The sequence below is a fragment of the Cervus canadensis genome, chromosome 7 (assembly GCF_019320065.1).
Source record: "Cervus canadensis isolate Bull #8, Minnesota chromosome 7, ASM1932006v1, whole genome shotgun sequence".
In the NCBI taxonomy this organism is placed as follows: Eukaryota; Metazoa; Chordata; class Mammalia; order Artiodactyla; family Cervidae; genus Cervus; species Cervus canadensis.
The window spans coordinates 40984057-41010827 of NC_057392.1; the positions used below are offsets into that span (position 1 = coordinate 40984057).

Sequence of the window (26771 nt, forward strand, 5' to 3'; positions counted from 1 at the left end):
ATGCAAATTTCCCTAAGAAAAGATTTAGAGAAAGTTGTGTAAGTGTGCAAAACACACACTTTTTTCTGTTTAAAATTTATGATCTAACCAATAACTTATTCTAGAAAGTAACTACAAATGAAATAGCTCATAAGTTCACTTTTGAATTAAAAATTGGCATAATACCTATTTTGTTACTTCAAAGACTTTTAAAGGAATTAAAATTTATTTTTAGTTAAAAGTTCACAACTTGGGGGTTCATATGTAGGGGACTTACTGTATAAGTCATTCATCCTACATGTCAGAGGAAATTAGTTTTAGATGGATCTACTTTCTCCTGAACCTAGTTGAGAAGTGGGAAAGCCAAAAAGGAGAACACAGTGAGAATAAAATCCTGGCTAAATACCAGTAATATTTCCATTGTCTTCTAGGTGTACTTAAAACAGACTTCCCATACATTAACATTAGATTGCTTTTGACAGCATGACATCCTCCATTCCTTCATCACACCAAGTCTTTTGAGATGGACCTAGATGATACTGAATAAATTCTGTTTCCAGAAGCACTTTGATGGATACATGTGTGTGTATACACACAAAACAGTCAGTAGCACAGAGCCCGATTCGTGAAGGAAAAGAACACCAGAGCCAGAGCACCAAATCTGGGTTCTGGCCCTGACCTTTGTAATTCAGGTCACCACGCAGGACTTCGAGATCCTTGTCATTAGTAAGTGGTTTTCACTAATGTCTCTTCCAGGCCTAACGAATTCCATGTTTCCAAATCCTTGGGCAGGGTCACCAGAACTACTTCTGTCCCCATCATACTCCTCTAGTCACTTTCAGCAAAGCCACTGGAGTGAAGGGGCTCCTAGAGAACAGATACAGGAAGGTCGAGGTGGGATAACCCTGGCTGTTCGCAGAAGCACCAAGAAGAGGCCAATCTCAGATAGAGGTAGGACCTGAAGAAAACATTTAAAAATTTTTTTATATTTTTTTATCGCAAGGGTATTCCCAGCTTGAGGTACCATTATAGATACTAATCTTGATGGCTAAATGACATAAAGGCAGGTCTAAAGTATGAGAGAATTTAGGACAGGTCTGACGAATTTTACTACAGAAAATATTGCATTATTATGTACCAGCAGTCACCAACCAATCAAACATTATCGATAAAGGTGCTCACTCAGCTATGTGTGGGACAAAGGTGTATCAGGCATGCTTGCTCTTCTCAGTAAGCCTACAATTTGGTAAAGAATGAAAATAAACCCAGGGTGGAGAGTGATGTGCCTGAGAGAGTACAACTGTGGCGGTCAGAGGCAGAGCTGCTTGAACTGGACAGCATGGCCACAGAAGACTTGTGTAGGGGATTGCGTTCCAGGCTTCCTTCAGGTGACTGAGCAGAAAACTTTTAAGATGGAAGGAAAGTCAGGGAAATGCAAGGTAATTGCAGAACTGAGGGGAACATTCTGGGAAGGGCATCCTGGGGAATGAGTAAGTTGTAAGGAAAGCAGAATTGGAACCTGAGAGACTGCTGTGGGGGAATTACACATAGGCTGCTATGGAGCCATGAAAGGAATCTGAGCTTGATGTCCAGTTTGGGTTCTGGTTCTTTATCTGTCTGACTTAAGGCAGATCACTCAAGGTCTTGGAGGCTTGAGTTTCTCTCCATAAAACCGATCTTGCTCAGATCACCAGCCCAGGTTGGATGCATGAGATGGGTGCTCAGGGCTGGTGCACTGGGAAGACCCAGAGGGATGGGATGGAGAGGGAGGCGGGAGCGGGGATCGGGATGGGGAACACATGTAAATCCATGGCTGATTCATGTCAATGTATGGCAAAAACCACTACAATATTGTAAAGTAATTAGCCTCCAATGAATAAAAATAAATGGAAAAAGAAAAAAATAAAAATAAAAAGTAAAAAAAAACAACAAAAAAACCCCGATCTTGCTTATAGAGATTTTTTATAAGATGAAATAATGCTTTTGTAAAGAAAACTAAGATCATGGCATCAGGTCCCATCACTTCATGGCAAATAGATGGGGAAACTGGAAACAGAGACTTGGGCTCCAAAATCACTGCAGGTGGTGACTGCATCCATGAAATTAAAAGACACTTGCTCCATGGAAGAAAAGCTATGACCAACCTAGACAGCATATTAAAAAGCAGAGATATTACTTTGCCAACAGAGGCCCATCCAAAGCTATGGTTTTTCCAGTAGTCATGTATGGATGTGAGAGTTGGACTATAAAGAAAACTGAGTGCCGAAGAATTGATGCTTTTGAACTGTGGTGTTGGAGAAGACTCTTGAGAGTCCCGTGGACTGCAAGGAGTCCAACCAGTCCATCCTAAAGGAAATCAGTCCTGAATATTCATTGGAAGGACTGATGCTGAAGCTGAAGCTCCAACACTTTGGCCACCTGATTTGAAGAACTGGCTCATTGGAAAAGACCCTGATGTTGGGAAAGATTGAAGGTAGGAGGAGAAGGGGATAACAGAGGATGAGATGGTTGGATGGCATCACCGACTCAATGGACCTGAGTTTGAGTAAGCTCTAGGAGCTGGTGATGGACAGGGAAGCTTGGGGTGCTGCAGTCCACGGGGTCACAAAGAGTTGGACACGACTGAGTGACTGAGCTAAACTGAAAGCATAACCTGCTCTGTAAGTCTCAGGTGTTAGATCTCATTTTTTTTCTTTTTAAAAGTAACTGCAGAGTCTGATTTTTGTATACAGCTGTTACCCTAACCTTCACAAGTCAAAACTGAACTGTTTATGGAGACTGTAAACCATCCTGGTCCTGATATCAGTCTCTTCGATTCTAATGTCCCAATGTTTCTCTTAAAAGACCTGGGGATTTTAGAATAGTGCAAATTGGGCTTCCTCAAAGCCCAAAATTGGAGCTTTCCTGGTGGCTCAGATGGTGAAAAATCTCCTTGCAGTGCAGGAGACCCAGACTCAATCCCTGGGTTGGGAAGATCCCCTGGAGAAGGAAATGGCAACCCATTCCAGTATTCTTGCCTGGAGAATCCCATGGACAGAGGAACCTGGCTGGCTACAGTCCATGGAGTCACAAAGAGTCGGACATGACTGAGGACATGACTGAGGGATTAACACTTGTAATAGTGTTACTTACAAAAGCTGATTTTATGTTAGGCTCCCTTAACATCCTTGGATGAACAGTAATTACTCCATCATATATATTTAGAATCAGATCAAATCTAAAGTCTTGGATACCATTTATTGACATTTAAGGTGTGCAGTGTGCTCCTGGAAACTGCCATGTGAAGGACGATAGAAACAACTGAGGATGTTTACACTGAGGAGATAACTGGAATATGGAAAGTAAGCTCTGAAGCCTTTCCTGTAGACACTGGGGTCTCTTCTTTTTTTAAGTGAGAAAATGACCCAAAGAGGTAATTCTTTAAGAAAATGGCTCTATGCTTGGGTCAGTGGGATGACTCTGTTAGTAAGAGGCAGACAGACCAATGAGATGTTACTGAATTAGTACAGAGCTACCCCACTCTGTGTCCCAGTGCTGAGGGATACAGGGAAAAAGGAATGATGAGAATAAGGAGTTAGCTCAGAAATAGTACATGTGTTTGACAAATACTAAAAGACACTGAGTTGACTGAAAAGAGGGGAACATTTTAAGATGGCAGAATGGCATGACAAAGGAAAAGGTTACACTAAACAAATTTTATGTGAGGAGAAAGGAGAGATGTGCCAACCACCTGTTGAGAGTATCTGAATGAGGATTTTGAGAAGGTGGTACTTGGTAAAGGATCTTAAGTTTGGTCCTGAGAGGAAGAAACCCTGTGTTCACAAGCCACAAGATCTCACACATCCCACATTGGTAGAGAAGATACCTCCAGGTGTTCTGGTCAGCTTGATCCTTCCACAGATTTTATGTAGATAGAGGGTACCTTTCTATTACCACGTTCTCCTCATTCCTCCTTCTCTGTCTCCATCTTGCAGCATTTCCTTGAAGACAAGAGCAAGCAATAAAAATCTAGATAGGTAATCTTCCCTTAAATCATGCCCATGTATTTTGGCAAAACTTCAGCTGGCTTAGAGCTATAGCAGTGGTTCTCAACCCCAGGTTTCCACCACCACCCCCACTGGGGGACAGGTGTGACGCTTCGAGACATCTTTGGTTGTCACAACTGGGGCAAGAGGTGCTATTGTAATACATTGAGAGGAGGCCAGGGATGCTGCTAAGCATCACAATGCGCAGAACAAAGAATTATCCAGCCCTCAAAGTCAATAGTACTAAGGATTAGAAAATGTAAACTAGAGAGGTAGGGCTGGACAGTCTGTATTAGAAACGTCCTTGAGCCCACCAGACCTCTTTATCCTGCCCATGGCGTAAGTTGTTCATAGCAAAGTCTCCAGTGACTTCCTCGAGCCTTGATTTTTTATGTGTGCCGGATGTTGGAAAAGTCAGCAGATGTTGATTTTCCAATTTGCTTAGTGTACAAAATTTCTTCTCCAAGAAAGCTTGGTGTTCCTTCACGGTGACTATAGCCATAACACTGGCCTAGCAGTTCCTCTTCATTTGATTACAGAGATTGAGTATAGCATATGTGTAAGGCCAAAGATTTAGATTCATAGGAAAAGATGTCCTATCCTAAATATCTCTTCTTTCCTCAACCACTCCTGATCTTTCATCAAAAAATACATTCTGAAGAACTGAGAGTTGGTAAAATCACCTGTAGCGATGTAATTACTCTACATCTTGTTAGTGCATCTTACCCTCCTCCATGAAAATGATTCCTGCCCCTAAACCTTGTCATTCTTGCCTTTCCTCCAATTCTGAATCAAAGATTAGACTATTGCTTTGCATCAGATATGTTATCAATTTAGTTAGCAAGCCTCAGTATCTCCAAGAAAATACAGAGTTAGGGGGAAGATAAAGGGACTAAGCTAGAATGTGCCTTGAGGTCAGTGATTTCTTATCTGTGTAACTCCAGTGTCTAGTAGAGTGCCAGGCACATAGTAGGTGTCCAAGAAATATCTGTGCAGGGAATGAACAGAACTTGCTGAGACAAGTAAAGGAGACACTAAAGTTTCCATAGATTTGCTCCAAAAAGAATAAAATAGGCTTAAAAGTTCAGAGAGATGCTGACCTGTACTGATAAGAGGTTGGGTGTCCAGAATTGAGATCATTACCAGAGTACAATATTACTTACTGCAGGTCAGGCATGTTACTGTAACTGCAATGATCACAGCAATCCCGCATGCTGAGACTGTGATAGTAATGGTCCAGGGCAGGTGCTGATTAGCAGAAGGGGTTGGTTTGGCTGTTGAGGGAAAAGAACAGTGTCAGCTCTAATGTGTTTCCAGCTGCCTGATACCCTTCCATGCCCCTTATAATGACACAACTGTAAAGCATTTTTCACTTCTTTGCCTGGTCAGCTCTCCAAAATGCAGATTCTATCATTTTTCTTGCATAACTCTTTAATCAGACACATACTTATGGGCAACTAATATCAGATGTCAGATATTGAATATATTGAATGTGAAAAAGAAAATTTAAATGTTTGCATTTACTGAATCAAGTTGGCACAAAGAAAAGATTCTCAGGAGAGCCTTTAAAAGCTATTTTAGGGACTTCCCTGGATGCCCAGTGGTTAAGACTTTGCGCTTCCAGTGCTGGGGGTGTAGGTTCAATCCCTGGTCGGGGAACTAAGATCGTGCATTCTGTGTGTTGTGGCCAAATAAACAAATATCAGAGCTTAATAAGCAATTTTTAAAAATAAATAGAAGTATTTCTATAGCTGATATTACTATGTACTGCTACTAATAGTTGATGTTGTGTTCCAGATGTACCTTCTGTATTTTCCTTCTCCAGCTCTGTCATGCCTTCTCCCTTTTAGGGTATCCTCTTTAATGCACACACACATACACATACACACCTCACAATAGCTGCCTAAAACTACAGAAGTCACTTTGCATTCATTTTCAGATAACACCTTTTTCACCATTCAGCCTAGAGCTTCGGGAAGAATAGAAGAGACCTAGCAAAGAACCAAGCATGCCTGTCGCTTGGTGGTAGGTAGGATCATCCTGGAGGAGGGCTCTGCAAACTGGCTCTCATCTGTAGAACACAGGGAACAGAAAGAAGAGGGGGCACACGAGGAAGGATGTGGGTGGGAGTAGAAAGGTGTGTGTGGTACTCTGTCAGTCCTCCACTCAGGAGCAGCAGCTACACCATTTATTCTTCACCTCCTTTAAGGAATAGTTAGCACCAACAGCTGGAGAAAGGGCAGAAACACTAAAGGAATACTAGCAGCTCATCCTCCTCTGATTTCCCTGGAATGGCTCATCAATAAATATTGAACATTTATTAATACTAAAGTACTTGATTCCCATTTTTCTGATTACATGCCCTGGGGATAAATTTTGGTCTTTATCTTATTGGACTTCTCATCAGCATTCAGTCCCGTTGACACTTTTCCTCCTGGGACTTCTGTGACACCATATTTGTCTATTTCTGTTTGTGATTCAGTTTTGTTCATCAGCTGTTCTTCCTCTTTTTGTTCTTTAACTTGTCCCCATAGTTCCATCTGTGGTCCCGTTCTCTCACTAGCCCTGGTAATCATTGGTGATCTTAGCCACACCCAAGGTTGGAAACATCAGCTGATTTCTAAGTCTGTATATCATATTTCTGATCTCACTTCTGAGCCCCAAACTTGTATTTCCAACTGATAACTAGATGGTTGAATGCCAGCCTCTCCATTTGGTTAAAATTGAACTCAGCATATGTATTCTTTCTAAAGTGTATCTACCACCTGCATTCTCCCATTTCAGTTAATGGCAACACCATCAGTGACCAAGGGAAGGCTTGCCTTCATGCTTACTGCTCAGTAGCTCCCACTGACTTTCTATTCTGTATTGAGACTATCTCTGCAATCTTTTCTCCAAATCTCTTGCAGGAATTAGTTCAGGTTTTTCTGATCTCCAACCAAGTAGCCTTTATGGTCTCTTTGCCTCTGGTGTTCTAGGCTCTAATAATTCCTATACATCCTGCCACAGTGATAATTATAAAATGCACATTTGACCATAGAGCACCCACTACTTGAAAACTAGGGTAAGTTGTTTTTCTATTTTTCTCTAAAACACCCATTTGCATGGAGACATCCTGTGGTTACCAGGGTTGGCCTTTGCAAACCAAAATGACACCCAAAATAACAAAGAAGCTCTTGCTGTTATCCTGGGAGTCTAGATGTTTCACAGGCTTCCTCTCAGAGGTCACTCCTCATTCATTCTCAAGCCTCACTCAGCCTAGAAGAAGGCAAGTGTTTAAGAGTAAGGAGGAATCAGTAACAGCAATCCCACTCTCTCGTGATGCCTATTAGGAACCTGGCACTACTCCACAGGGAAGACCCAAAATCCCAAGTGCATAGTTGTGTGAGGACATTTGCACATATAGGTCATAAGACAGCCTGAGTAGGTCTCCCTGATTCACCCCTTATACACACACACACCCCTATATGTTCCAGTACATCAAGGGTTAACAAATTGGGCGGGCCCAGGCTAAAAGAGCCACAGACCCAATCTGCTTAATTAATAAATTCGGGGTTAAGAGTAGGTATTTAAATAGTAGAGCTTTGCTCATATCCATTCAAAATGTCTGTCAACTATACACTAATTTACATTTGTTTATGCAGTCACCCCTTGACACCCCAAAGAGGACAGAGAGCTAGTGTTTTTAATTATTCTGAAAAGGGATACTGCTCATCTTTAGTGTGAAGGAAGAGTTCAGAAAAGGCAAATTAGAGAAATGATGATAAAGCTGGGTAGTCTAAATCATCTTTAAAGAATAGATCCATCCTTTTATTTAAAGGACTACATTCTATTTCCTTTAAGTTAATGAACTACTATGCACAGGCCAAACCTGGCTTACCACCTATTTTTTTAAATAAAATTTTGTTGGAATACAGCTATGTCCTTCATTTATGTCTTGTCTATGGCTGTTTCAATGTTATAACAACAGAACTGAGTTGTTGCTGGAGACTATGACCTGTGAAGAATATTTGCTATCTGGCCCTTTTCTGAAAATTTTTGTTAACCGTTGCCCCAGAATATCATACATACTCATATTCCAAATATAAATGATGTCCAAAATAAAATATAATTGAAGCTGTACTTATTAACTTCTACCTTAATCATGATGATCTAAAATTGATTAATTATATATCAATAAAATGACAAGAATGCTGAATTAATAAACTATGATTCAAACTTAATTTGAAATAGAGATGAGTTTGGGCTATTAATAAAATCATGTCAACAAAATTTGGTTTGTATCTGAACTAATTTTGTATCATGTTCCAACAAAATTTTGTTTGTATTTGAATTAATTTTTGCCCCAAATTTTATCTCATTACCTATTAAGGAAAACAAAGAATCCACCCAAGATGGAAAGACCTAATCTTACCTAAGATGAACTAGTAGACCATCTAAAATATCTCCTCTATACAAGCAAAGATAAGCGGAAGATATAAGATATACTATACATAATATCAATATATTATACACAATGTATTGTTTTTTACTATGCAGCCACAAAACATATTGTTATAAGTGGGGTTAGGGGATGGGCAGAGGCCTGGTGATGCTGCATATAATCAGTCAAATACGCTAGAAATGTATTTCAAGTATATGAGTTCTTCTGTAATAACCCATTGTGGATTTAATATGCATACATTTATGTAAACCCTACTTTTTCCATTTTATATTTTCATATGACTTCACCTCTTGGGGAAAGAAAATTTTATAAGTTTACTACATGTAGGGTAAATATTTGGTCATGGTTTTGATAAAAAATGACCACTTTTTTTAAGCATTGTCCTCTAGTAGTTTGTCATTCACTTTCTTTGCCAGGCTTGGTTCTGAATGAACAAGTATTTCTTAAAAAGCACATTCACCTTCAAAGGACAATGATTTGACATCATGAGACCATCATAGGAAGGGGGCTCCCAAAATGAAAATGCCACAAAGACAGAAACATAAATCAATGGAAGAAAATGGAAAGCCCAGGGATAAATCCACGCACCTATATACATCTTATCTTTGACAAAGGAGGCAAGAATATACAATGGAAAAAAGACAACCTCTTTAACAAGTGGTGCTGAGAAAACTGGTGAACCACTTGTAAAAGAATGAAACTAGAACACTTTCTAACACCATACACAAAAATAAACTCAAAATGGATTAAAGATCTAAACGTAAGACCAGAAACAATAAAACTCCTAGAGGAAAACATAGGCAAAACACTCTCTGACGTAAATCATAGCAGGATCCTCTATGACCCACCTCCCAGAGTAATGGAAATAAAAGCAAAATTAAATAAATGGGACCTAATTAAACTTAAAATCTTTTGCACAATGAAGGAAACTATAAGCAAGGTGAAAAGACAGCCTTCAGAATGGGAGAAAATAATAGCAAATGAAGCAACTGACAAAGAATTAATCTCAAAAATATACAAGCAACTCCTGAAGCTCAATTCCAGAAAAATAAATGACCCAATCAAAAAATGGGCCAAAGAACTAAACAGACATTTCTCCAAAGAAGACATACAGATGGCTAACAAACACATGACGATGCTCAACATCACTCATTATCAGAGAAATGCAAATCAAAACCACAATGAGGTACCATCTCACGCCGGTCAGAATGGCTGCTATCAAAAAGTCTACAAACAATAAATGCTGGAGAGGATGTGTAGAAAAGGGAACCCTCTTACACTGTTGGTGGGAAAGCAAACTAGTACAGCCACTATGGAGAACAGTGTGAAGATTCCTTAAAAAAACTGGAAATAGAACTGCCATATGACCTAGCAATCCCACTCCTGGGCATACACACCAAGGAAACCAGAATTGAAAGAGACACGTGTACCCCAGTGTTCATCACAGCACTGTTCACAATAGCCAGAACATGGAAGCAACCTAAATGTCCATCAGCAGACGAATGGATAAGAAAGCTGTGGTACATATACACAATGGAATATTACTTGGCTATTAAAAAGAATGCATTTGAATCAGTTCTAATGAGGTGGATGAAACTGGAGCCTATTATACAGAGTGAAGTAAGTCAGAAAGAAAAACACCAATACAGTATATTAACATATATATATGGAATTTAGAAAGATGGTAACGATGACCCTATATGCGAGACAGCAAAAGAGACACAGATGTAAAGAACAGACTTTTGGACTCTGTGGGAGAAGGCGAGGGTGGGATGATTTGAAAGAATATCTTTGAAACATGTATATTATCATATGTGAACTAGATCACCAGTCCAGGCTCGACGCATGAAGGTCAGGATGGGGAACTCATGTACACCCATGGCTGATTCATCTGAATGTATGGCAAAAACCACCACAATACTGTAAAGTAATTAGCCTCCAATTAAAATAAATTAAAAAAAATGAAAGTGCCAAAGCCTAGAGAGCAATTTCAAAGAAGGGCAAATTTTAGTGCTTTCAATAACAACAATAATATTGTAATAACTTCCTAAGATATTGACTTGACAGATAGAACTTACTTGGATATCTAAATTTTAGAATGTTTATTAAAGAAAATAAAATTAGTACCATTATAGTCAAACCTTGTACAGTGACCTTAATAAGTCATAGTAACACTTTTATTATTATTTTATTTGCATGTCTACAAAATACTGTAAGTAATAGCATCAGAGTCAATATGCATAATTCTATAATGTATCTGGCTGAGTTATTTTCTTTTTAGATTCTACACAGCAGAAACTCCCCAGGACAATGTCACTTACGTGTTTTCCATTGGAAGGTCTGTGACACTGTTAAGTCTCCATACTTGATAAGACACAAGAAGCTGTGATTGCTTGTCATGTTGAAATCCAGTTCACTGCTAATTGTGAAGAGCTCGGTTTCAGGATCTTGGGACAGTGTTGTGTTGGTAGCATTTAATTCTTCTCCATTTTCCAACCAGGAGAGGTGAGGCTTTGGAAAACCTCCAGAGGTTGAGCAAATTACCCTTCTGATGTTAGGAAATGGATTTCCAAGATCATTTATAGTAGGGACAGGGAAGTCAGCTGAAGAAAGAAAAAGAATGTAAATACATATCATTACATATTTGTGTGTAATTATATTTTTAATACATCACTTTAATAAGAAAAATAAAATATAATTTTCAACTTCCCATAAGTATTAGTAGTTATGTATAACCCAAAGACTAACTTTAGTTTGAGTTGGTTATATCAGTTCATTACTTTTGATGGAGTGGAGGTAGGAGGGCACTTATTAAAGAACTAAATTCATGTGAATAAATATTGACATAGTGCTTGCATTTAAAAACAACGTTTATTGAGCTGTTAATATTTCTTAGGTCTGGACGTTATCTCATTTTGTCTTTAAAACAACTCTAGGAGGTAGGTTGTAGATCCAAAAAGGTCAAATATCAGTAAATTCGTATTATTTATCCTACTACAATGTTTCCATTTTATGAATAATCAAATTGAGGTCTAGAGAAATCACAACCAATAAGTGGGAGAACTGAATTCAAGTTTTTCTGATACCAGAGCCTTCCCTTCCCCTGATTTCTTTTTCTTTTTTTTTTTTTTTTAGAGCTTTAAATTCTGCTGTCTTATTAAAACATTAAATAAGATTATATTGAAAAAAAAATGTAGCCTCAGAAAAATATCAATGGCATGGTATTAGAGATAGTTACAAACAAGCAGCTTTAAATTATGTCTGCCTTCTTTTCCTTTCCTTTCTTTCCTTTCTTTTACTTCTTTTTCTTCCCTTTCTACCTAATTTTTGAGGTATACAAACTGACCCTCTTTTATGTATCTATTTTTTAATCTGTACTATACTATACACCTGGGAGCCTACCACCCAACTTGAGAACCAGAGCATTGACAATAACTTATGTAAATCTACTTGTATGGTCTTAACTTTGCTGGACCCCTAGTTCCCACACCTGGAGTAACACTACTCTAACGTTTGTTTAGCATTACCTTTACATTTTCAAAAGTAGTCTTTAATCAGGTAGGCCTCTGTTCCACTTTTATACTGTTGAGCCTATAATCTCAACCACCATACTTTACTGATCCCCTTGCTGTTTTGATACACCTACAAGGACAGAGAATCCTTCCTAATATTCCTCCAAAATACTTGAGGCACTCTTTCATTTGTGTTTTTGACCCCTAATAACATATTAAAATATACACAAAGCAAAGCATAGTGAAATGACTGCAGAGGAAACAGGAAAAAACTCCACTCACCTCTTCCTCACTTATTGTGAGGCTTAAAGAATTTATACTTCTTTAGCATAAGTGTGGGGAACCAATCCAAATGTGGACTTCCCGAGTGGTGGGTGGTGCAGTGGTATATAATCTGCCCACCAATGCAGGAGACGCAAGAGACAGTGGGTTCTGTCCCTGGGTTGGGAAGATCCCCTGGAGAAGGAAATGGTAACCCACTCCAGTATTCTTGCCTGGAAAATTCCATGGATAAAAGAGCCTGATGGGCTACAGTCCATGAGGTCTCAAAGAGTCAGAGACAACTGAACACACACACAGGACTAATCCCCTCATACTTCATCTCATATGTTAGTTTTCTTTTCAGAATTCAGAACCTCACAGAGAGATGTAGTATAATGCACAGTGGTCATCAAGGGCAGGTTTTAAAACCAGTTTTGCCTTTAATCCTGGGCCAGTTACTTAACCACTTTCTGTCTTAGTTTGCTCATTGTAAGAAGGGGATTGTAATACCTCCCTCCCAGTGTTGTAAGACTTAAATGGTATCATTAACATAAATCACGTAGACCAGAGACTGACATACAGGAAGTTAGTTAGACTAATTAATGTGAGTCTTAAATGTGTCCTCTCTTAGAGGAGTTCCTTCATGTAAATCAAGTTGCCAGGTAAAAGCTTCCAGGACTGCCTGGTGGTAATAAGGGAGAGAAGTTATGACAAGTGATTATAGTTGCCAAGGCAAGGAAAAACTTGGATCTAGATACAGATAGAGTCACCTTTCTTTTTTGAATCAGTCCTGTTCCTAAATTGTTTGACATTTTTTGAGCCATTTTTAGTTGACATTATTATTTTCTACTCCTTTAATTTATCCTATAAGATCAAATCATTGCAATGGTAGCTAACATTTTGTTTCTTATAATATCAGTATGTCATGTTATAACTTGGAATAACAAATCCAAGTAACTCATATCCAAATTATGATTCATGTTCATTTCTGGACTTTGCTTTTCTAAGAAATATTTAGCCACAGGAATGCCACTAACACCAAGGATCGTATTGAAAATTATCTTTTCAAGGTCTGCCTGGACTTAGAACAGCCTAAGCTCTGTCTGCTATTCCTTCTGTAAGATGATCTGTTCGGAGTAGCAGCTCCAGAGGTTTTGCAAGAATGAACCATCGAAGAATTACTCTTGTATCTCATTTCAATCAGTTAACCCAAGTTTTCACCACTCTTAATGGGTAGAGTAAGAATATCCTACTAGGAAAGGAAAAGGTGCATATGTTTTAGAAAGGTAAAAATTTGTTAACCTAGTTAATATGTTAACTAGTATAGCTAGTTCCTCAAATGTGCTGCTTAGTGCAGGTTTTCATCCATCGTGCAGCGCGTTTGAGGAACTAGCTATCCTACTTCATGATACTGTGCTGTTATTGTATCCTTTGGCAATGTAGAGAAATCATCCTGTCCCAGTTAGCCTGAGACTTTCTCAGTATTAACATCCAAAGTCTCATGTCCAGCGAAACCCCTCAGTCCTTGGCAGACTGGGACAGCTGGTCACCTTGGCCAAATGAGCGTTTACTTAATTTCTTGCTTCTCAGACTATAATCCTTAGCATCAGTACAGGCATCACCAGGGAGCTTGTCAGAAGTGCCAGACCTGCTGAACAAGGTCCCCAAGTCATAGGCACCTTATCATTTGAGAAGCACCATTCTAATTGATTCAACTGGGAATACCAGAATTGGTTCTGGGTCTAATTAAGCAGTATTTCCCCCTTTGTCTTCCCTTGTCTGATTTTGGAGCCGCATCCCCCTGTTTGAGGCCGTGTTAGCCTCAAACAGCACTCCCCCATTAGCCCTTTAGCTGCATTGGTCTCCAACTGTGACCTGCGACTAAGGCCCGCCCTCCCTGAAACTCTGCCTCTTCTCTCCTTGGATCTTCTTTATCTTTCTGTCAAAATGTACACATCCTGAGTCTGTTTCTCTCTGGATATTCTGTTAAAGGACTGACTATGTATCTAACGTAATTAACTGATACAGGCTAATATGTCTGTGATGACATCTCCACCTAGGTAACGCATTTTCATCTTTAACAGGGATCCTGGAGGGAGGGGGAGGGCTTCCCAGGTGGCTCAGTGGTAAAGAATCTGCCAGCAATGCAGGAGACGTGGATTCAGTCTCTGGGTCAGGAAGATCCCTGGAGAAGGAAATGGCAACCCACTCCAGTATTCTTGCCTGGGAAATGCCATGGACAGAGGAGCCTGGCGGGCTACAGTCCATGGGGTTGCAAAGAGTCAGACATGACTTACCAGCTGAGCATACATACATAAGAGGAGAACAGTGCTGAAACTAGTAGGAGAGGCTATAACAGTGGGAATTGCAGGAATCCAGGCAGATCTAAATTTTGGAAGAGATAGGCTTCTCAGAGCCCCTCACGTCCCACCATATGATCATGGATATTTGTTCTCTCCATGGGTAGGGAATACACAGAGTGAAGTTTAAGATAACCCTGTGTAAATTTGGCTTACTTCCTAAGCTTTAGGTATGATCTGGGTGTTACACAACTAAAGATTCAATATAGCTGAAGACCAAAAGCAGGGAAGAACAGTGAAGAATTCACTAAGGATCCTCTTAAGCTAACTGTTATCAAGGTTAATTCTTACTTTTGTTCAAAGGTTTTCTTTCCACTAAAGGCTCAAGTGCCCAGAAAGAAAAAGAAATGCGTTTGAATTTCAAGGATGAAGGAATGGCCCAGGGCTGACACTTCTCAGTGAGGGTTCAGGACATATTTGTGTCCTCTAGCAGGATTACCTGTGATTAAGTCAAGGCTGGTTCCTACCCTGCCCTTCACAGTTTTTTAACATCTAACTTTGTAGGAATGACATTAGATGAAAGTTTCAAATATACAATAAATATAATAGTAAAATAGCCATAGTAATAGACATTCAAATACTACTTGAAAAATATTTGTGCCTGTGCAGCTTTTATACCCTTCAATATACTTTACGAGAATGTATTACTGGATCAAGTGCAGTTAATAGTACAACTACATCAAATCAAATATGTCCCTTTATGATTCAGAAAGTGCTTCAGGTCACGATAGTGCTCCAGGGTGGCTGACATGAGCTTGGACTGTCAAAGTGCAAGAAATGCAACTAACAAATATTTCCAGGACATCCTGAGAAAACAAATTAGGATTTACTGTAAAACTAGAGACTCAACCCTAAGAAATGAAGTGAGATAGGCCCCTCTGGTAAAATTTCCACTTAAACCAATAGGACTGTGTCTCTAAGGACATCAAAGACATACTCCTATTGATGGCTTATTGAAAATCAGAAAATTCCACTGACCTCTGATCATTAACCTCACTTTAGTCAGGTGCTCCACTTTATAAGTCCCTGTCTCAGGCTTCTGAATAACACAGGTGTAGGTGCCACTGTCTGACAGGCGCAGAGCCAGGATCACAATGCAGGGGTTATTGGTGATGTCAGTGATGGTACGGTTCTCGTATTTGGGCCACACCTGCACTTTTCCAAGCAGGACAGCCAGCACCATTTCACTATCCTTTTGCCAATAGATCCGAAGGCTTGTCAGTTCTTCAGTGGATGTGTTGTAATCACAGGATAGCACTACTGCTTCTTTCACTCTTTTGGTCACACTCTTTGGGTTGATGCCTATGGAGAGGCAAACAAAACAAGATCTTGTGTCTATTAAATGTAAGATGCCTGCACAAGCAGGAATTCAGAGTTGGCAGTAACAGAATTCAGAGTGTTGTATTTAGTGTCTAAGCAGGGTTGGACAGAGTGTTCAGTTGATTTTTTTTTCTTTTGGTCTCCAGTGTATTTTTTTTCTCCATTTAAATAATCATGATTAAAACAATAACATAGATTTTACCATCTTAACCATTTTAAAATGTACAGCTCAGTAGCATCCAGTATCTTCACATTGTTGTGAAACAGATTTTCCATGCTGTATGCATTAAACTGTTCCCCCCTTTCTCTCCCTTCAGCCCCCTGGTAACCACCACTCAACTTTATGTTTCTATGAATTCTACTACTTTAGATTCCAAATCATACAGTATTTATTTGTCTTTTTGTGACTGGTTTTTCCACTTGGCATAATGCCCTCAAGGTTCCTCCGTGTTTTACATGTGTCAGAATTCCCTTCCTTTTTAAGGAGTGATAATGATGTTAATGACTAAATATTCCACTGTACGTATTAATATATGCCACACTTTCTTTATCCATTTGTCTGTCCATGGACAATGAGAGAGAAGTTACACTAGTCCTAAAAGAAGAAGGACTTTAGGAGACCCCAGCACATGAATGCCAACTACCGGTGAGACAGTGTTCTCAGTCCCATGGGGACAGAGAAGTCATAGTTAAGGAATGTGAGGTTTTGAAGGAATTTCCCTGGTCATTCATTTTGGTGGTCTTATTTTATAGATGAGAAAACTAAGCACAGGAAAGAAAACTGCCCCAGTTTTGCAGAGAACTTTTGGGATCATTCTCCTTATTTATTTGTTTCCCTCATTTGAGACCCAGTTCTAGGATAGATAAGCCAGCACTGCCTGCTCCGAGCTGGGTCCCATCTTCCAGGCCCAGCTTGACCCGTGACTTCAGATTGAAATGACTGCCCTCATCTCCATGTGACAAGACCTCAGTTACACCTCCGGACCATTTCTGCCCTCTCTCTCTACTTAAACAGATGGCTATCCTGTCTTTATCTCCCTTGGCTATCTGCAATCCAAATAGCTGGTCCCCTACAACCTAACTTGGCAAGAAGATCCCCATTTGAAACATTTGCCCATTTCCCATCAGCATATCACAGAATTTCAGCACCAAACTTCATATTTTTGTTAGCTCCTAAACACTCATCAGTAGCACCAAAATCCCTGAAAGACTATATTTTCTGTTTTTTTTGCTTCGAAGGCATAGTAACTTTTCCCACGCTGTGCTTGACCTAAAAGCAGAGCCCCTCCAAAACCCCAGCACTTTCACAACTGGCCAGCCCCGAAGGCCCCCCAGTGCTGACATCTTCCCTTCCGTATCCTTCAGAGCCACACAGAACCCCCAGGGAGGCCCCCATCTCACTAAGATAGGGATCTCATTTCCAGGCCTGCTCTCCCTGGACAGCAGGATCATGGGACACTAGCCCGTCTCCACCTCCCCAGCCAACCTTCCAGCCTACATCAGACCGGATGTGGCCCCACCGCAGCATTTAGGAAGAGAGTTTTGTGATTGCGGGTATTTTCACAGCAGTGTGAGGTACCTTAGAATGATCCAGGGCACTTCTTTCAGCAGTTGTGCTGAACATTGCCAGCCCTAGATTTAGGGAATATAACTGAAAAAGGGAAATAAATGAAAAGTTATACTTTGTTGTTCAGTCGCCCAGTCGTTTCCGATTCTTAGCGACCCCATGGACTGCAACATGCCAGGCCTCCCTGTCCCTCACCATCTCCCAAAGTTTCCCCAAGTTCATGTCCATTGCATCAGTGATGCCATCCAGCCACCTCATGCTCTGACGGCTCTTCTCCCTCTTCTCATTCTGCTCTTAATCTTTCCCAGCATCAGGGACTTTTCCGGTGAGGGCTGTTCGCATCAGATGACCAAAATACTGGAGCTTCAGCTTTAGCATCAGTCCTTCCAAAGTGTTCTCAGGGTTGATCTCCCTTAAGATTGACTGGTTTGAACTCCTAGGGACTTTCAGGAGTCCCTTTATATTTTAGGAGAGCATGAAATAGCTAAATAATCAAAACTCTCTTTTAAAAAAAGATACGACTAAAACAAAATGGTATGTAGAAGGATTCCTATTGACTTGGGTCCTAGTCCCAGCTCAGCCACTTACTGACTAACCTGTTCCTCATCTGTAAAATGGTTTAATGCCAGCCTCTCAGGATGATTGAAAACTTAAATTCAAATTAAATTGTATATGTGGAAAAGTCCCTAGTACCTAGCAGGTCTTCCATAAAGGTTTCCTTTCCTCTTTCTCCTTCCTCTCGTACCCTCTGGTCTCTTTCACTCTGGGGTTATGACAGACACATGGAACACTGATCTTGCTGTGGGCCAGACAGACCCCATGACAGAACTAGCAGCTCAGTCATCTAGGGTCCTGAATAACTGAATCTTTCCTGCGCTGTTTGTTCCCACCAAAAATAATCCAGGATTTCTAATTTTGACATGTGGTGACATTAGCAAAAAGAAATCTTAACTGAAACTGATCTGAAAATTTTCTTCACTGAAAAATTTCAATGATGGTTCTTAAGGAGTTTTTGTCCAGCCATCTGAGGAGAAGTGTGGGTGTTTGTGTAAAGGTCAACAGCAAACCATCAATGGGCTCTTCGATGTTCCTATGTGAGATCCCCTCACCAGACTCTGTTGCTGAGGAAGAACCAGACTGAAAAGAGGAACAAAAATCTTCTGGGCAATTCCCGCCAGGACCTGGCTTTCATATTCAGGGACTCTGCTACACATGGTTACAAGAAAACAGTTGAAAGACTTCTGAAGGGTTGTGTCTGCTTCAGTGGTTCTGGAGGGGAGAGGCGGGTCTCAGCATTACTGCCTGCATTGTTGGATTCTGAGCTTGCTTTGCCGTCTTACAAATGGCCTAGCAGCACCTACCTGATAATGTGGGTTGAGGTTTCTGTGAGGGAATGTAGGTAAAACCTGACCCAGTACCAGGCACACGATCAGGACCGTTGCCTTTCCAGACTTCCACACAGCTCTGTCCTTTGCTTCCTTCAGGGAAGATGTCCCCTTGTGGTGAGCCTTCTCTGACTCTCCCCAACCAGCACCATCCTCATGCTCCTTTTGAGTCACTTGCCCTGATTTGTTTCTCTCTTGAGCTTGTCTCTAGCTGCTACATATCAGCTGGAGTTACTTTGGGGACCATGAGAGCAGGGACTTTATCTGTTTTGCTTGTTGTCATATCTGTAGAACTAGGGCCTGGCCCAAAGCAGGTGCTCCCTAAGTACTTGCTGAATGCCTGGCTAGGCCTTAGGAGATGGGATCTGATTCCACCTGCTGTGTATTAGACTCATAACCTTTGATTAACCTCCTTAGGCCTCAGGTATAATTTCTACAAAATGGTCGTAATACTATCTCCCTAACTTACTTCCCATAATTACCACAGGGTCACATGACACCCAGATGTAAAGTGTTTTATGAACCGTAAAAGCTATACAGTTGTGTTTTTTCCCCATGGGGTTGCTTCTCATGCACAGCACCTCCTGGGCCTCCTGTGTTGAGTCACACCCAGGATGGGGCCAGAATCACTGTGGTAACTGGCTGACACGTGCACTGAGTACTGCTCCCAACTGGCACACAGTGCCCACCGTCACCAACTGTCTGCCCAACTGTGAGGGGGAGGAGGAGGGACGGCAGGGATGGAAGGCAACCTCGCTCATCTCTTGCAAGTCTGTGTGCAAACCGCCCCACCCGCAGGGCACCCTGGGTGCACTTCAGAACCCCTGCCCTTCCTGACCCCTCTGCCTGCTTCCTGTCCCGATCACAGCAGCTCCCCACTGATAACTCCCCAAGAGAGGGAGCTTTCTGTCAGCAAATGCAGAGTACACTAGTTCTAGACAAATAATGTACCTCTCAGAACTCAAAATACAATGGAATATTATTTAACCAGAACAGGTGTGAGGCACTGTTACTACAACATAGACGAACCTTAAAAACATTGTGCTAAATGAAAGAACCCAGACACAAAGGTCATATATTATATAGCTCCATTTAAAAGAAATGTCCAGAATAGGCAAATTCATGGAGACAAATTAGATTAATGTCTACCAAGAGGTGGGGTAGAGAGAATGGAGAGGGACAGCTAATGGGTTTGGCGTTTCATTTTTGAGTGATAGAAATGTTCCGAAATTATAGTGGTGATGGTTTCACTTCTTTGTGATTATACTAAAAACCACTGAATCACACACTTTAAAATGGTAAGAAAAATTTTTACCATTTTGCAGGAAAAACAGCATTAAACCCATGCAGGACAATTGGGAGATACTACAATAAAATTTAATGTTTAGCTTTAAAGAAATAAGAACCCAATATAGGAAGCCATGAGTCTCCCCTAGTCCCTCCAAAGAAGGGGGAGGCAGTGTGGACACAGTGGGCTGGCCACAGCATCCCTTCCTCATAGGTGAACCCCAGCAGTGGTCAGGAGAGCTGCACCAACACTTCTAAAGGAGAAAAAATCAGGTGCCCACAGCAGCTTAGACCACCGTGTGCTATTGTGTATCTCGCTGAGGACTGTGGTGTGCTTTTTAAATAAAGGTTTTCCCTGACTCTGAAAGAAACACACATTAAATTTGGAAAGAATGAAAAATAAAGAAAAACATAATAATCACCTATAGTCTCACCATCTGGAGATTTAATGGTCTGTGTGACCTTTAACACAGTGGAAGTGACCTTTTGGGACCCTTCCAAGTGCTTTTGATTAAGTGAGCCAGCATCCACAGGGCTGGTGTGGGCCCTGGGCTAGGTGCTGGATACACAAGGGGGCTAAAGGTATCTGCTGTCCTGCAGCTGACAAATTTACAGGGGTGACCTGATCTATACACTGCTCCCAACTTTCCTCTACAGACCCAGACTACATGCTCTTTGTAAATCTGATCCTTACTTGTGTGTCTCTCTCCAGAAAGCTCAGGTACTTGAACGGCTGGTACCACCGTGGTCATAGCAAGAAGCGTGGCTTTGGGGACGCCTTGGCCAGAGGCATGCAGACAGAACATGGCGACAGGGGAGAGGCCCTGTTTACAGCGGCACCCTGGGGCCCTCTTTTCCTCTAGCTCAGTGTTCCTCATGCTATAGACTTCCAGGCCAACACCTTTCCTGAATTCCTGGCCTACTCCTACCTAAGGTCTCTCTCCTCTCCTTAGGGCTGTGTCTCCCTGAGAGGACCCTAGCTCTGAGAAAAAGGTGCCCATATTAGACGACCACCAGTTTCTGGAGCACACGAGTCCAGTGCTTCTCCCTCTGCAGACCAAACCAGAAGTGAAACAGGAGCCCTGCTGGTGCTGCCCTGTGCAGGAAAGAGGTCCCCCTGTCCCGGGTAGCAGCAGATGAGGACAGGTGCAAGTGTAGCTTTCCTGCACAGGGGAGGAGAGGAGGGGGCAAATCCCCCGCCCTGAACAAAGTCCTCCCTGATTGTACTGACTGCTCTAAAAGCCATTCTTCATGCTTTAGCAACACTGTCTTTTTCTTTTGTTGTATAATGTATCTTTTACTACTAAACCTAAAGGACTGTGGACCAGTAGCATCAATATCACCTGGCTGGTTGTTAGAAATACAGATTTGCTGGCCCCTCCCCAAAGCCCACCTAAGCAGAAACTGCATTTTTAAAAATACATATATGGCCTTTATTTTTTACAGCAGTTTTAGGTTCATAGCAAAATGAACATAAAGTTCAGACAGTACCCATGAACCCCAGCTCCCGTGGGTGCAGCCTCCCCCACTATCAACATCCCACGCCAGAGTGGTACCTTTGTGACAATCAGTGAAGTTACATGGACACATCACTATCACCCAAAGTCCACAGTTTACATTAGACATCATTCTTGGTGCTGCTGTACCTTCTATGGGTTTTGACAACTGTATAATGACACGCATCTACCACTACAGTATCATACCCAGTATTTTCACTGCTCTAAAAATCCCCTGTGCTACAGGGGACTCTGCTCAATATTCTGTAATAACCTAAATGGGGAAAGAATTTGAAAAAGAATAGACACATGTATACATATAATTGAATCACTCTGCTGTACACCTGAAACTAACACAATATTGTCAATCAACTCTACTCCAATATAACATAAAATTTTTTTAAAAATCCCCTGTTCTAGAAGCTGCTTCTTAAAGAGTCCTCCAGGTGATTGGTATGTATAATTAAAGTGTGAGCAACCCTGGCAGAGACTGTCACTCCCCTGCTTAAAATCCTTCCGTGGCCTTCCAGTCCTCCAAATAACTTCCAGATCCCTGGCCTTGGAGCACATAGAGTCTAATCTCTGTCTCCCTACTGCCCCAACATTGCCCACCTTCACTTCCTTGCTCCTCCATGTCCCTCACATGCTGCTCCTTCCACCTTCACCCAGCTCACTCTCACCACCCTCCCCCCTGGCAGGGAAACATCATGTTTCTTGGTCATATATTCATTTGAATGATTGATTCATCTTCATCTTCATGCTAATGACTAAATTCCATGAAGGCAAAAGCCAAGTCAATTTTGCTAACAGCTTGTCCCCAGGACCAAGAAAAGTGTCTTGTACATAAGAGAGACTCAGTGTTTGTTGAATATACAAATGATTAAACCAGAAAATGAGTCCCCCACCTGCTGACTCATCCTCATCTTTGTGCATTTGTCTGTGCTACAGCTCTGCCCAAGTTCTGCTGCTGCGATCCCCATCGTCCCCCGTAAAGCCTGCCTGCCTTTCCCAGGTCAGGGGTGCTTACAGTCAGAGCCAGGCACTTCTCTGCTCTTCACTTGCTTGCAGATTAATTACTTTGGCCTTCTCCAGCTAACATACTCAAATCTCTCTTTGAGAGCAGGAATCTGAGGCTCAGTTTTTCAAGGTCCATCTTTTACACAGTAGGTGTTCAGACAAAAGAAGTTCATGGATTCCTTTGTTGACTCAGTATAGCAACAATAAAATCTGGGTGTGACTGTACATACAACAGGGTGCTTTCCAAAAACCTTTCTTTAGCTTTAGCTCAAAGTACCTCTAATTTTTCTGGTATAATTGCTAAAGTCTTGGTTTTAATTTTCTTTTTATGCTTTCTCTCTTTTTTATTGTTTGTTTCTTTCTCCTCACCCCACCCCCACCTCTCTCTCTTTCTCACTCTCTCTCTCTCTTTCTCACTCTCTCTCTCTCTCACACACACACATGCTTGCACACACACCACATTTCTAGGAAGCCTGTAAATTTACTTTTAAATCTTTTAAAGCTCATTTAGACTCCCCAGAAGACTCTAGATTGGGAATGCTGCCTTACTACCCAGAAAAAAAAATTGTAACTGTTGGAAATATTACTCTTAAATATCTGCAAAATCTGATGTATAAATTGTGAAACTTGAATCACGGTTCTCTTGCTTCAGCAACATTGTCAGATAGCAATTTCAGGACAGAAAATGTATAAATACCTGCATTGTAGTCATCTTTCGCTACTGTGCCCACCCTCCCTGTGCCCCGCCACCCGCCCTGCAACCCACAAAGTCATTCTGGGTGATGACTGCAGTTTAAGCAAGCAGAGCTTAAGACAAGATCCTTTGATATTTGGTTCTTTGAAGACTAGGAAACTGTGCAGGAGGCAAAACCTCCTCTTTATTTTGAGGAAACCAGGCAGGTATGCTGCTCAGCAGAAATGCAGATCTTTTATTTGTTCTGCCTTCTAAAAAAAAGTCAGAGCCACCCTGTCAGCAGAATCAGCACCACCCTTCCCAACAGCCCCCCAGATTCAGCACCTGAGCTGGAAAAAGGCTCCAGAAGTCAAAATACTCTTTGTAGGATGCACCTGAAATACCTATGTAGTAAGTTAAAAGTAACTCCAAATATGACTTCTGCTAAATCTGATACCTAATGTTAGATGCCGGCATTGACAAAGGGCATTGGCACCTACAGCATAAAAGTAAATATTAAGAGAAAATTTTAATATGAAAAAGATTGTATGTCACCACTACTTTCTTTTCCCCCTTCAACTTGGAAAGATCATCGCTGTTCAATTTTAGAAGCAGAGGATGTTAGCTGTGTTGTCTCATGGAAATGTAGCTTGGGAAGCAGAGCCCAAGGCCAGTGTGCCCCGAGTGTGTCGCAGAACGTAAATGAGCATCTAGTGGAGGAGATCACACCTCTAAGCTGTCCTTCTGAATTGGCTTTTGGTTTTGTTAAAATAACATGGTCCCACCTTTCCTTTAAGGTCTGTGTTCCTGAGCTAGCTTGGCCACTGGCTTGTTGTGTGATCGAGGACAGGTCCTTTAACCTTTCTGAACCTGTTTTCTCATCCCTAAAATGGACTGAAATGTCCCTTCCCTCTTGCAGGGCGACAGAAGGAGAGAGAACGCCATGTCTTTTCCCTTCCAAACCCCGACGTGGTGGACTCAGGCAAGTTCTTGGAACTTGCTTACCTGAACAGAAGTGAAAAAGACCAGCGAGCACCAAGAGCTGAGAGAGCCAGAGGTATGGGCGCTTGGGTCGTAGTGTTCCCCACTTCACTGTGTGACCCATGGCTTCTGCTGGTGAGGACGGAAAACAAAGGCAAACAGCTTCAAGCCACGTGAGAGCTGGCACCTCACAGCTTACACCAGGCAGGGCAGAAGACAATTCAGTGGCCCCCACACAGAGGGTTTGCCCGTGATGTTTACAAAACACACCGAGGAAACGCTGGCTGGAGTATCTTGGTATCTAGATTCCTAAAATTAAAAGACAGGATTTATCTTCACAACCTGAAAAGGAAAAAAAAAAAAAAAAAAAGTCATCCGGGAAGGAAGATTGGCCCGCCGTGGGTTGTAAAACCTCTTAGTTTACTGCCTGAAATGAGTCAGGGATTGTAATCTGAGCAACCTCTAAATCACAGCACAATCTTGAGGGAAAAGCAAGACTTGACGGACATTTGAGGAAGTGACCCTGCCTTACGCATGTTCCAAGAACCAACCACCGCTTTCCCACTGCTGGGAGATGTTGAAGACTATTAGAAACAAAGAGAATTAAAGGGCCCTGGACACCAGCCAGCCAACCCATGAAAGCTTGGACCCTCTTTAGAACATATCGAGAAACACAGAGCACCAGGGAGGGCATATTTTGTCCACAGCAGTACTTAAGTCATGAAACTACTTCTTTCTTACTATATTAACACAGAAAAACAAATGTTTCTGTTTTTAAATGCTTCTACACAAAGACTGTTTAAAGCTCAACATTCAGAAAACTAAGATCATGGCATCTGGTCCCATCACTTCATGGCAAATAGATGGGGAAACAGTGGAAACAGTGGCTGACTTTATTTTTTTGGGCTCCAAAATCACTGCAGATGGTGACTGCAGCCATGAAATTAAAAGACGCTTACTCCTTGGAAGGAAAGTTATGACCAACCTAGAAAGCATATTAAAAAGCAGAGACATTACTTTGCCAACAAAAGTCCATCTAGTCAAGGCTATAGTTTTTCCAGTAGTCATGTATGGATGTGAGAGTTGGACTGTGAAGAAAGCTGAGCGCTGAAAAATTGATGCTTTTGAATTGTAGTGTTGGAGAAGACTCTTGAGAGTCCCTTGGACTGCAAGGAGATCCAACCAGTCCATCCTAAAGGAGATCTGTCCTGGGTGTTCATTGGAAGGACTGATGCTGAAGCTGAAACTCCAATACTTTGGCCACCTCATGCGAAGAGGTGACTCATTGGAAAAGACCCTGATGCTGGGAGGGCTTGGGGGCAGGAGGAGAAGGGGACGACAGAGGATGAGATGGCTGGATGGCATCACCGACTCAATGGTCATGAGTTTGAATAAACTCCGGGAGTTGGTGATGGACAGGGAGGCCTGGCGTGCTGCGATTCATGGGGTCGCAAAGAGTCGGACACAACTGAGCAACTAAACTGAACTGAACTCAAAGACTGTGTCTTAAAGGGGTAGAGGATTTCAGTCAGTGGAAGAGTGTCAGTAAAAGGGGAAGAGAAAAGACATACGGAAATCATTACTTGGCTATATTATCTACTATAATGTGAGCAAGCTGATTTTTTTTTTTTTTTTTTAGCGAATATATTAAACATCAGGAATAAAAATGAAAGCTGTGCTTTGATATGATCCTCTCCGATTCCAACAGAGACCTAGTCTGGGTGCTACCCAGATGTTTGGGACCCCTCTTGGGGAACCACCCCAGGGTTAGTCTGTCAGTCACACCAGATTGTCTTATTAGCCACACTGTATTTTACTCAGAATTAGCCTGGATTCACTTATTCACCAGAATTTTACTGGCTTTGGAAAACTCAAATTCAGCCTGAAAAATTAATATTTTCTACCATCTAGGGCCATAACTGATGCCCAGGCTTTGCTGGTGGCTCAGGCAGTAAAGAATCTGCCTACAGTGTAGCAGACCCAGATTCAATCCCTGAGTTGGAAAGATCCCGTGGAGAAGGAAATGGCAACCCACTCCAGTATTCTCGCCTAGAGAATCCCTTGGACAGAGGAACTGGCGGGTTACAGTCCATGGGGTCACAAAGAGTCAGACACGACTAAGTGACGAACAGTTTCCACTTTCCTTTCCACCATCTAGAGTCATAACTCTGATAATGATTCTCCAATATGTTGAAATAAGAGACCCCCAGAAGGCCCTCTGGGGGGAAAGGATGCATCTTGGAGGTATGTTTGTTTAAAAAGCAGTCAGGTTGTTGGTAACTAGATCCACCAAGCTATCCCCATATTAAGCTAATATTAAATGTACTTACTTGCCAAAGAATAATTCCTCTTGTGTTAAAAATCGAAGGATGAGGCTCCACTTCTGAGATGTTCCTTTCTTGCCGTCTTCAAACTAATGGCAAGTCACTCGGTTTTTCTTCGGGTGATATTTCACAGAGGTGGC

General features: G+C 41.6%; 1 protein-coding gene across 4 annotated transcripts in view; it reads right to left on the reverse strand.

Moving 5' to 3' along the window:
- CD80 (CD80 molecule) overlaps nucleotides 1-26771 on the reverse strand; it is a 33584-nt gene extending 6813 nt beyond the window's left edge. Inside the window, exons 1-7 of one of the 4 annotated variants that reach the window (XM_043474984.1) lie at nucleotides 26638-26771; nucleotides 24332-24649; nucleotides 15560-15883; nucleotides 10770-11051; nucleotides 5168-5278; nucleotides 3845-3959; nucleotides 40-937 (exon numbers count right to left, since the gene is read on the reverse strand). In XM_043474984.1, the coding sequence (XP_043330919.1) occupies nucleotides 3883-3959; nucleotides 5168-5278; nucleotides 10770-11051; nucleotides 15560-15883; nucleotides 24332-24431 (894 nt within the window). In that variant the 5' untranslated portion in view covers nucleotides 24432-24649; nucleotides 26638-26771 and the 3' untranslated portion in view covers nucleotides 40-937; nucleotides 3845-3882. Of the gene's footprint in view, nucleotides 1-39; nucleotides 938-3844; nucleotides 3960-5104; nucleotides 5279-10769; nucleotides 11052-15559; nucleotides 15884-24331; nucleotides 25148-26637 lie in introns of those variants that run through there. The other 3 variants (XM_043474985.1, XM_043474986.1, XR_006270561.1) reach the window with 3 other exon arrangements.